Source organism: Triturus cristatus, chromosome 2_2, assembly GCF_964204655.1.
Source record: "Triturus cristatus chromosome 2_2, aTriCri1.1, whole genome shotgun sequence".
In the NCBI taxonomy this organism is placed as follows: Eukaryota; Metazoa; Chordata; class Amphibia; order Caudata; family Salamandridae; genus Triturus; species Triturus cristatus.
Window position 1 is genome coordinate 307,498,391 of NC_140582.1, and position 12,634 is coordinate 307,511,024.

A 12,634-nucleotide genomic window follows, 5' to 3' on the forward strand; every position below is an offset into this window, starting at 1 on the left:
TCTTAGCTAACTTACTTCTAGGTTGAACTGTAATCTTCAATGTTAATGATGCCGAGATGAGGCTCTGATTCGGGATACTGCTAGGGTGTCATGTGTTCTAAAGCAAGCAAGTAAAATGCCCTCTGTCCATCGGTGTCTAGAGTATGATAGCCATGACTGCGGTGCAGTGGGACCATCACAGCCCCTGTACCCTTGTGCCAAGCAGCAGCCGTGTTTACGACAGCTGTGCCCCATGATCTTAAACTGAAAGCAAATTACCCCCTTGTCTGGTGGCTTGCCCAACCAAATACCTCAAAGCAAAGCAAGTGTATATTCATGTGGATAGTCAAACCAGAGATAGGCTAAAATTGTTTCAGAATATATGCGAATGCTATGAAATGAAACAAATACAAGAAACGCAAAAAAATTATACTTATTAGGACACGTACTATCAACTGCACATCTTTATGCTCGTAGTTGGGAATTCCAATGACGTGTAGGCAAGAGCAGCTTGTGGCTCTTTGTTACCATGATGCAAAATGAGTTTGAGATAGTGGCACTTTGGTAAGGAAACAATGCTGACAAATTGCTACTGAGGGATATTGGCTTGCTGTCTAGCTGTGTTACAGGAACCAAGCTGAACCCGGCTGATGAGCCCATAACTAGGGTGAAGATGGTCCTGTGTTGCTTGAATCTGGTTCAGGGAGGACCTGGCTTGGCAGTTCGGGCTGGACTGTTCCCATGAGGAGCAGCGTCAAGGCTGATTTGCATATGGCTGGGTCCAAACCGCGGTGGCATGGAGTTCAAAAGAACGATGGATTAAGAAGCTACCTGGAGCGGTTGCGAGTGGTTATACAAATTGCAAGCATTTCTCCCATCACCTTTTGTGTGTTTGGTGTCTAACAATATAAAGAGACAGAGGATTTGAGTCACAGTTAGATTAAGCAACCTCAAATTGTGTATTTGTTATTCATTTACAGTAGCAGCAAGTGGCATTTCGAATATAATGCTCAAGTATGGGAGAAAATTAGATTAGAAAGATTGATCATTTCCCTGAAGTGAAAACGTGGTTATTAATCTATTTGTTGACTGAGGTACTCCTAAGAAGTAAGATTTTTAATAGTCTGTGAGATTTAGCCAAACAAATAATTGGCCTCGAGGCATTGACCTGTGAATTTTTCAAATGTTGTAATGTTTTAAAATATATTTTGAAGATTAACATGAATGGATTATGTGTCACTTTTTTCAATGGAATGGCTAGAACTGATTTGAAAATTGTTAGAACTGGGGGTCTCTAGTTGGCAGAGGTAGGTACCTTTGACCAAATAGGGACCCTTGCTTCTAGTCAGGGTAAGGGGGTACACTCCTATAATAACCCCGCTCACCTCCTAGGTAGCTTGGCACGAGCTGACAGGCTTATCTCAGAGGCAGTGTGTAAAGCATTTGTGAACACATACAGTAATCCATTGACAACACTACAGATGGACACCACACAGGTTGTATTTTAAAAATAAGTACTTTTATATAGAATTAACAGAAGACCACAAACGACAAAAATCCACAATACTGTACTTTACAAATGGAGGAAATAGCTTAGTTCTCGTAAGATGGTAAATGCAACACTTTAAGTTCAATGTACCTTTGGATACGTAACGCTATAAAACAAAAGTGTTGCAGGGAAGGTAATGCATCGGTTCCTTACACGCAAGAACGGTGATGCGTCGGTTCCCTACTGCTGCGCAGGGGACGATGATGCGTCGGTTCTTCTTGGCGTGGGGAGGTGATGCTTCGGTTTCTTATTGCGCTTCCGTGGCGATGCGACCAGCAGCGCCATGATGCGATGAAGATCCGGTGCAATGAAACTAAATGGCGTCTTCTTCTTGATGCGACACTGATGCTTGCACGCTCGACGGCGGTGCGGTGACTCAATGAATCTTCTGAGCCGCGACAGGCCCTGCGACATGCTTCTCTGGTGATGCAACGGTGTCTGCTGTGAGGGCAAAACTGTTCTCCAGGGATGCGGGGCACCTCGGTGATGCGATACGAAAGCGGTAGTGGCGGCACGCTTCCTCAGCAAGGCAACGACAGCGGCTGCGCCAACGACACTCTACTCCAGTGATGCGGCTGCGTATGCTGCGACGGCAACACTCTTCTCCGGTGATGCGAAGCGCATCAGGTGATGCGAAAGCAGCAGCGGTGGTACGCTTCTCTGGTGATGCGATGGCATCTGCTGCGACTGCAACACTCTTCTCCGGTGATGTGACGACAACGGCTGCAGCGGCGACACGCTTCTTCGTCTTGAGTTGCGCTTCCAGCTCCCAGTGTAGGCCAGGGACATCAGACGCACCACAGGAGGTGGAGCCAGCATTGTGGAGGGAAGGCACAGCCCTATTCAGGTCCCAGGTGCAACTCCTCCCACCCATCTACATGCAGATCTCGCTATTCAGCCCTGTGCTGACTCACCCTGTCTCCTGGAATCCCCCAGCCCCTGTCACTCAGACGCCAGACAAGGAATACACAACCTAGCAGAGGCAGGCTTGGATAGTTAGGCAAGAAAATACCTACTTTCTAAAAGTGGTATTTTCAAACACCGAATGTTAAAACCATGTATTTTATCATTCCAAGTTCAGGCATATTAAACTCGAATTTCTACCGTGTTCCCTGGGTCAGTTAGGATTTAAAGATGTTATAATCAAACTGCCCATTCTGGCCTATAGGTAACAGGTAGCCTTGCAATAGTGAAACACAAAAATGGCTGTAGTTCACTATTAGGACATGCCACACATACCAGGGCATATCCTACCTTATACGTACAATGCACCCTGCCATTGGGCCTACCATAGGGGTGTCTGATATGAAGAAAAGGGAAGGTTTAGGGACTGGCAAGTGGGTGCACTTGCCCAGTCAACATGGCAGTACCAGACTGCACACAGGCTCTGCAATGGCAGGCCTTAGACACACTTTACAGGCTACTTCTGTGGGTGGCACATCCAGTGCTGCAAGCACACCAGCAGCATTTGATTTACAAGCCCTGGACACACTCAGTGCACTGTACTAGGGTCTGACGCGTTTAACCAAACCAGCCAATCATGGAGTCACTAATCCATACATTAATTTACCATAGGGAGCACTTGCACTGTGGCACTGAATAGCAATGGCACAGTGCCCAAAGCATCTAACACCAGCAAAAACACATGAGGCAACCGCAAAAAAATAGAAGGGAGACCCACGCCAATGGTGCCAGGTCTAACAAAAATTAAATGAAAGTTATGTGTCTGAAAATGTGCAATTAAATGCTAGTTTCGTTTTTACTATTGATTGTATCAATCTGTTATTATCTGTTTTTCATATTGCTTAGATTTAAAGATTTTAAGCCTGCGCAAACACATGTGATATTATGAGGCACTTAATAGTGCACTCTGCATTTTGAATAATGAGAACCATTGCCTTCCTTAGGTTCCTAACCTTGTGGATGTGTCTTTTGTCTGCGCAGTTTTAACACAAGTGATTCTGAACCTGGGAAAATAATCTGTAACACTAAATGGTTTGGATCTGAAAGCTACCCGAGGGCCAATAAAAATGATTTGTGGAGTCCCTTTTGGTTTCACATTAGCCAGCACACGTTTCATTCTTAATATGGAGCCAGTGGGAATATTGTTGAAGAAGTAAAGCGTCAAAGACTATACACAAAAAATGCCAAGAGACACCAGAGAACAAGGCCCAGCGAGAGCATTATTTTTATATCAATACAAATTTATTGCAAGCATGGATTTATTAGATACAGTATGTGCCAACTCATGCTTATATTTACTGCCTCTTTGTAAATGGTGCTTATGCAATCCTTCTCACATTAGTAGTACTTCCCTGTGTCTAGGACAATCTGCACATCCACTTCAGTTCACATTATCTCCACTCTGGACCCCGGTATTTACATAGAACTTCAAATTCCACTCCGCATTTAAGGTTTTAAGTACGTGGCTCTCATCAGCAATGTGTCAATTGCCCTTACTGTCTTGTAAATCGAGCAGAGGCCTATACACTTTTGTTTTAACAATCTTTCGCTTGTTTGTATTTAGCCAGAAAATAAAATAATGTTTTTCAATTTTTATCACTTGTTTGATTCATGCATGGTCTGTTCCTTATCATTCCACATCCACACTAGATGTATGTAAATGTATCTGATAACATAACATAAATACAAATTTGACAAAAAAGGTACATCTGTCAAGCTCTAATTAATCTAGAATTAACAATAAGGAATTTGATAGTAATATTTGTATCTTTACCAGTAATGTTGAAAATCAATTTGATCTTCTGGTCTGTGTTAGGACTAGAAATCCGCCTGTGACGCTTGACTCGTAAGGGCGCGGTCTTTGGGGCACTTTCCAGGTGCTTCTGTATTCGTTCTTCTTGTGTGGTGTCGAGGAAATCGTCATATGTGTAATCCACCCGGTCCAGAGTTCCCCAGCCTCCTGGGACTTGCAATAATCACAAACAAACAGAAACATAATTGTAATACAAGATTAATGGTCATTGGGACAAGATCTGGTGTATGCAGTCTTCTGAATTACACAAAGTTTTATGATGTACAAATATTAGTGGATTGAATGTAGATGTTAATTTATTAAATCAGCAGCTACTCTAGAGAATGAAGTAGAGGAAAGCAAGACTTTCTGTTTCTTGAATGGAGTAAATCAACACAGCCAGGTTCACTCAGGTAATTTATAAAATATCTATTTTACTTGTTATAATTTAAACATGTGGAAGGGTAGGGATACTTTTTACATATAATTCGGTCAAGCTAATTTTAAGTTGAACAGAAGATAACAAGCACTGGTGAAGACATTATAACTGCAACATGGAAAAAATGGCACAAACATAAAAATAAAGGAGAGGCCCAGCAACCCAGGCACATCATCTCTGACACTGAAGAGAACTCATTTTCAGGTGGCTGTGCACATTTGATCAGGCAAAATGCCAAAACTCACAGTGTAACACAGACAATGGCTGATGTGATCTCACCCATTGCCCACGCTGTATGTTATGGTTGGCAGAAGCAACATGAGAATGACAGATGAACAGACCAAAGAATGAAAAGGGATGACCAGGGACCCTCTTTTTATTATGAATTATTTTGAAACCACGAATAACAGGAGGTGGGTGAAACAGCTAAACCTTCTATAGGGCAGACCTAACAAGCATTTGCAATGCAATAGGTCTCACATTTGCGAGAGTTTAAGCTATTGGCATTGTAAATGACAATGCCTTTTATTTATGTGACCGCCATTGTCCCGGGCTGCTTGGAAAGTGAAAACGTGCATGGCGCGCTGAATGTTGCAGGAAAGCATGTAGTGCCTGCAGTAGGAGAAACTTGTTAAAGAAAATAGTGCTTCCAGACTAAATAAGACATAGGGCTCGATTCCCATTTCGGACTGAAGGGCTCCGAACGACAGTTGGAGCTCTTCCGCCTGCATTGGAACGTGCCGGACGGATTTCTTTCCGACCAAGCCATTCCGATGGGCTCAGTTGGAAAGGAATCCGACTCGGATTTCCAGATGGCTTATGACGGGCTCCGAGAGCCCGTCTGCCATCCGGAAATCCTTCAGTACTCCCCCGGCCGCCTCTTTACGACCGAGGGAGTACAATGGCAGTTTTCCACTGCCTTTTTGTGCCGGTGTTTCCGGCACGGAAAAGGCAGTCGGAAACTGTCTTTGGGGGCCCCCTGTAAGGCCCCCATGGGTGCCCCTTTGTTGATCCCTGCACCCAGTTGCAGGCACCTTGGGGTGCCGGCCACAGGGTGCAGGGATGAACTGCACCCCTCCATTTCACAATGCGGGCATGCAATCTGCTCCAAATGCATGCTCCCATTGTGAAACATACGAGTGTGACTGAACAGTGTTCGGTCTTATCGTATTTGCAGGGCCGTAACCGACGACAATAGGTTGGTCGGTCACGGTTCCTGACTGATGTTGGACGGACTCATGTCCGTCCAACATCGGAATTGGCCCCATAGTGTGTAACAACAGAAGTAAAAGGGTCAGTCCGCATAAGTGGTTACAAATGAAGACAAGGTGGTACTAAGGAGGGACTAACAAGCCTATTATTGAATCAGAAGCCAGCATTTACAAAGGACAATGACACAAGCCAATGACAAATATGGGCGGAGAGTGGCCAATGCTTCAAGTCCATACTCGAATACAGCTTGCCTCACAGAGCAGCACATGTGCTGCCCAGGCTCGACTTAAAAATGGACACAAAGAGGCATATTTACAAGCCCCTATCACCACAGGAACGTTACTTTTAGTGACATTCCTGTGGTGATAAACCCTTCACCTTATTTACAAGGCGGTGTAAAGACACTTAAAGTGGCTTAACGCCAACTTGTAAATAAGGACCCCCTTTCACTCTACACTTAGCATGAAAGGGGAGTGCAATGGGTGTTGTGTTGGGCGTTCCGCAGTAACACCCATTGATTTTGATGCTGCCTCCTAATTACATGGGTGGCGTAAATACGAGGCAGCTCCAAAATTCAGACCAGGGAAAACCTTGTCTTAAAATGGCAAAATGAGGAGAAATGCTTTATTTCTCCTCATTTCTGCTGTTTCTATGTGTGGGGCATTATGCAGCACACATAAAAACAGCAAATTGCCATGAATGATTGTTTATTAAGGGACACCTTCCTGCACATAAACAAACAGTTCCTTCAACAGAAGCCCCCTTAACCTATGGTGCAAGTAGGCCTGAGTTGGCAGTAAGCAATTTAATTTAGTGCCAGCACAGAGAGAAATACAGGGGTGCGCCATATTATTGTAAATACAGTGCATCCCTGCATTTCTAAAGTGATGGAGTGCGGCGTTAGCAATTTTGGAGCTCACCCGTGCTCAGCCACTTTCTAATACATATGCGCAATGGTTTTTGTGCCCTTTTTTAGTGATACTCTGATTTAGACTCATGTTAATTGAACTCACTAGAATTTTGTACCCAAGCTTACCATGAACTTTTAGCTTGAGGTAACAGTGAGCTCAAAAGGAAATACTTGATAATGACAAATGCTAAACAAGGACAAAAACATTTGTTCGCATGAATCCCCATTTTTTGTCAGATGTGAAAACCTGGTAGTCACGTTGCACAAACATTGTTTGGCCGGGGCGTGCTTGTCAACACCTTAGAGTCCTGAAACTAAACGTCTAAAGCCCCACCAACATACCTCATCCAAATCTGACCAAAAAAAATGTGTATATATATTATAACACTATTGGGATTTTTCAAGAATTGGGGTTGTTGGTTGACTGGGGTGTGAGCCCTGGTCAAGCAACAGACACAATCCCAAGGATAGGATGAACTACAAAAAGTCACTAAATTAACCTGTGCTTTAACATTGGGGTTACTTGCCACAATAAGCAGTCTGGCATAATTTAGAGGCAATGTGTAAAGTATTTATGCAGCACACAACCAATAATAAAGTGAAAATACAGCACACGAAAAATCACAAATTATAAATCATTTGACACCAAAACAATGATCCAATCGGTAGAACCAGAGTTATTAATTTTGTATGCTTTTAGTGAAAACTAGTGCCTAAAATATCAAAGTGGCAAGCGCCTACATCTAGTCACGCGTTACCGAGTCAAAGCCAAAAGTTAAGGCTGACCGCAAAGGAGTGTAGTTCAGATACAAGAAGTGGATTGGACCCAGTCAGTGCTTACCTTCAGACTTGGAAAGATTCTTAAAGGAAAATGTCTGAGAAGGTACAGGTCAGCGGGGGCAAGGCTGCAGGACATGGCCAAGGAGGGAGCCTCATTGTTGGATGGCCTTGGGTCGAAGCTGCAGTTAAGATTTCTATGTTCAGACTTATTTGCCGAAATGGAAGTCTACAAACTCCAGTAGGACAAAACAGAGGGCTGTAGATGAAGAAAGTTCCATGAGATCCGATACCCATTTGGTGAAGGACCATTGAAACAGACTTACTGCTGTAGGTAAAAACTTAGCAGGAGAAGCCATGAAGTCAATCCGACTGGTGATGCACCTCAGGCGAATAGGCAAGCAGGTTAGTCCCTCTTCCTGATTCTCAGAGCACTTTTCTCAGAGCTAAATTTGGTACAAGTCCTCAGTTTTAAAAACTGTCCATCTGGGAACCTTTAGCGCCATAACCAAGGGTCCAGAACTGGTGGAACACCTCTTGGGGGATCAGGACTAACTCAAGGTTGGTCCAGGTGCGTGTTGAAGATGGTGGGAGCCTTTTATGACCCTGTGGCTCTGACAAGAAGGCCGGCAAACTAGCCCTTGGCATCACTTCTGGCAATCCTGGGTGCAGGTGAAGATGCAGGACTCAACAGCAGGGCTGGGCTATGAGGGTTCGAGGCTCCAGAAAGCAAAGCAGTCCTTCAAGGTACAGCAGCAGCCTGGCTTAGTGGACAGCAGGAGGCAGCCCTCTGGGAGTTTTTCTACAGGTCTAGTAGTGAACTGAAGAGTGGATCTAAAGTATCTCTATTTATATCCTTGTGCTCTTCTTCTGGAAGGTGAGAGAAGCTTCTGGAAAGGTATTTTAAAGTGCATCGAATTTCCTGACTACCCTACCTTTGCTCCAAGCTGGCTACAGTTGCAATACAGGATCATTAAGCCACTTGTGTGAAGACAGTAAATGGGGCTGTGCTCAGCTCCGCCTCCCATCATACCAGCAGATGGCCCATTCTGGCACACATAATCCCCGTATTGTGTGACTGTCTGCGTAGAATTCACAAAGTCTGTCAGTTACATTCAGTCATGTGACCCAAGACAGGCTGCGGGCACAAAGGGTTTAGGGCAGGAAAATGCCAACTTCCTAAAAGTGGCATTTTCAAAATTGTAATGAAATATCCGACCTTACCATTAAAGAGGGTTTATCATTACCATTTGATAGGCACCAAACAAGGCATATCCATCGGCTCCCAATTAGGAATTACAGCGTATTAAATATAATAAGTAATCTCCAATGTTAACCTATGGGACGGGTAGGCCTCCTAGTAGTAAAAAACAATTTTAAGAGTTGTTCACTACCAAGACATGTAAAACATAAATGCACATGTCAAAACTTTTAATTGCACAGCACCCTGACCAATAGGATACCTAGGGCCTAGCTTAGGGGTGGCTTATATGTAATAAAAGGGGAGTTTACAGCTTGACAAGGGGGTTTCAATATCAAGTCACCATGGCAGTGTAAAACTACATTCAGGCTGCAATGGCAGGCTTGAGACATGTTTTGAAGTGCTACTTCAGTGGGTGGCACAATACGTGCTGCAGGCTCACTCTAACATTCTATTTACAGTCCCTGGGTGTATGGTATACCACTCTACAGGGGTCTTATAAGTAAATTAAATATCCCAGTCAGGTTAATAGCAATCAAACCATGTTTAAGGGAGTGAGCATGACTGCATTAGTACTGATTGGCAGTGGTAAAGTGCACTGAGTCCTAAGGACAACAAAAACTAATTTCAGCAAAAATTGGAGTTAAGTAGGCAAAAGGTTTGGGGGAAGAGCATCATAAGGCTGAAAGGTCTAACAGATTTGCAAATATCATTTGTTCACTACTATAATAAGAAATGTACAGTGCATTTTAAATAGTGCACCAAATATTTGTTTCATATTTGTTTCACCTCTGTACTTTCAAAGTATATCATCAAATTGAGAAAATAACAACACGCTCAATTCAGTTTTAATAACCTTGATTATACAGTTATGTGTCTTTCACATGTAGCAGCGTGCAGGACCTCATTCACTACCGACTTCAGCTTTTCCAATGCTGGTCACTTTACCCATCTACTATTTCTAGACAACTGGTCATGAGAGAAGGAAGAAGATCAAGGTAAGGAGGAGCTGAAAGGATATCAAGGAATTGAAACAATAGTAAAACAGTAATAGGCGATGCAATAAGAGATGTTGTGTTGTCTCCACAATCAGCCCATTGTCATCACAATCTGTCTGAATTTTAACCTATTCCAGATTGCATTGTATGCCAAATGTGATAGCTAATGTAGGCACAGTCCAGCTCTTGTCATCTTATTCAGTCATGATTGATATACTATTCCAGGTTTGGTATTTGCTCAATCAAGGCAGAGATCTGGACATGTTTCTTCCTATGGATGACTGTATTACACAGCGGATAAGGATCTGGTGCTAATGGAAAAGGATCAGGCAACATTATTTAATACACTGAAAGCATACTCTGTGGGAGCAGTCAGTGAATCAAGATATACGTGAAGATCCAAGGCAGAAATAGAACTGTTCCTTACTTTCACAATTGTTGATTGGCTATTACGGAAGGAAGTTTTCTTAGATTACTTGCGGTTGCTACAACCTAGGAAGATCTCCTTTTAAGGTGATAATGTTGAGTGTGAAATTATAACGCTAATAGAAAGCAGATCCTGTTGCATGTTTGTAAAGTATGTTGTCATAGGGATGAGCAAAAATTGCCTACAATACCTATGTGTCCAAAAGACAAAATGAAACAAGTATTGCACTTCATATTTGCCACTTTTTGTTCCTGCTTCGAGATGTACAGTGGTTTAAATGCACACCCCCAGAATAGAGTCTGATGTATAAGACAGCTCAGTGAATTTTAGTACTTATTGTAGAATTATGGGTAGGCTATGCAGATAAAAAGTCCCATGTTTGTCATGTTAACTCTTAAAATGGCAGCAGTATAATGTACATATTTTGGCAACAAGAATGGCTTTTCAAAGGAGAAAGATGACACGCATAAGGACAGGTAAGAATGACTGAAAGTCTTTGATCTTACTTGTAGAGAGATTTTTGCATGATGTCTTCATTTTTTGCATGTTTGATACGATTCTGGGGTATGGAAAAGTGAGCTGGTGGTGAATGTGCTAAATGGAATTAGGAGCTGACAGTACCAAATACAAGGATGAGAGTGCCTAAGGATGCCAGATTGGTTGCCTAGAAGTTGTAGGGATGGCAGGGAGGGTTTAGGAGATCATTGAGCGGTATTGTGGGTTTTATCAGTATGCATGTAATTTGCTTCTGTAAAGACTGGAGGATCAGGGCAGAATGAGATGAGTTACTGAGGTTTGTGGGTTATGTCAGGAGGGTATAGCCTGCAAGGATGGGAGGAAGTGGGTATGTGCTAGTAGGTGGAGGGCAGAGAGATGAGGACAATGAATGGAATGAATGGGGCAGGGACAATGATGATTATATTGAGTTATCCCTAGAAAACAAGGCATTTGGAGTTGTGGAGTGTTGAGCAGATGGGCAGGTTCTTGAAAGATGAGTTGTTTATCATGAAGAATGGTGCAGAAGGGCACTATTAAAGTAATAGTCTTGATATGTAATCTTAAAGAGGGGTATTTTGGGGCAGAAGTTAGGAAGAGATTGGGAGGGATTTGTTGAGAATGAGTTTAATTCCTTACCATGATATTTATTTCAGATCATAAGAAATATGTGTGCCTAATCCTAACATTTAATTTTCAGTCTGTCATTCATACATTATTTTTTAAAGTTTAAGTCTAAGATTTAAATCGATTCCTTGACATTTTAGGGAGCCCTTCATGCTAGTACTCACTATGGCTCATGCATCCACAAAGTTCTCCATGTCACCCTATGAAGTCATTATTCTAGCATGCTATATTATTTTTGTCTACGCAATGCTAGGATGTATTATTCACTTCTGATCCACAGACTAAGTGGCTTATTATGATGGCGGAAGGACCACCACCACCGGGCCGGCGGTGAGGTCCGCCGGCCCTGCGGACCGTGATTCTCCCACCGCCATATTACGATGGCGGTGGGATTCAGACCGCGGCGGAGTCAAAGCCCATCTGCCATGGAACCACCCAAGGCAATCCTCACGATTGCCCAGTGGAGCGGTCTGCATCCACAAAATGGTGGCAGTGCAAGCACCGTCCGCCAAATTATGATGCAATCTCCAGCCAGCATTTCTGCGGCAGTGCAACCGCCGTTGAAAGGCAGTTGGAGTTTGGTTTTGGGGGCCCGTTGTGGGCCCCCCTTGAGGTGGGGGGGTGAGGGTGCACCCCATGGTACCCCCCAACATTTCACTTTCCCAAGTGGCAGTTACAGTTTAATGCCTGCCACGTACTGCTGTGAAATGCACAACATGCTTTTTTTGGCATCGCGGCGGTGCTGCTGTCAGCAGCCACCGCCGCAATGTTAACGGTGCAGAACAGGGCTGTCACGGTGATGGTCCCATCATAATACGGCATGCAGGACCGCCGCTTGCATGGCATACGGTCCCGGTTCACGCCACCGTGGCGGACGGAGCCAGTCCGTCCGCCATGGTAATGAGCCCCTTAGTGTTCATCCACTCCTTTGCATTAGGCCGAGGCTGTGCTCCAAAAAACAAAACAAATGAAATATAGGAAATATTGATTTAAGTGATGGATACCTGTACGTGAAGCTAGCATAAATACCAAGGCAGTTTGATGACATTTAGAGCAGTGGTCAATTGATTTAACTTAGTTTTAATGTTAAAGCTAGGATTGGGTTGGAAGGATTATTAATTTGAAAGGAAATTAAATAATGTTATGTGTAGCAGTTTGCAAAATCAGTTTAATTTCCCTTGCCTATTAATCGCAATTTTCGTAAAAACTGAACCTTTCACATGGCAACCATGGTCACCACTGTCAATTGAGTTGTAAGTAGGAGT

At 43.4% G+C, this 12,634-nt stretch overlaps 1 protein-coding gene across 5 annotated transcripts in view; it reads right to left on the reverse strand.

Annotated features, from left to right (window-relative positions):
* The window catches only part of SVEP1 (sushi, von Willebrand factor type A, EGF and pentraxin domain containing 1), a 1,063,460-nt gene that overhangs the window by 472,957 nt on the left and 577,869 nt on the right, over positions 1 to 12,634 (reverse strand). For 4 of the 5 annotated variants that reach the window (XM_085641349.1, XM_085641348.1, XM_085641352.1 and 1 more), the window contains exon 15: positions 4,266 to 4,457. In XM_085641349.1, coding sequence (XP_085497475.1) covers positions 4,266 to 4,457 — 192 coding nt within the window. The remainder of the gene's footprint in view (positions 1 to 4,265; positions 4,458 to 12,634) is intronic. The other variant, XM_085641350.1, reaches the window with a different exon arrangement.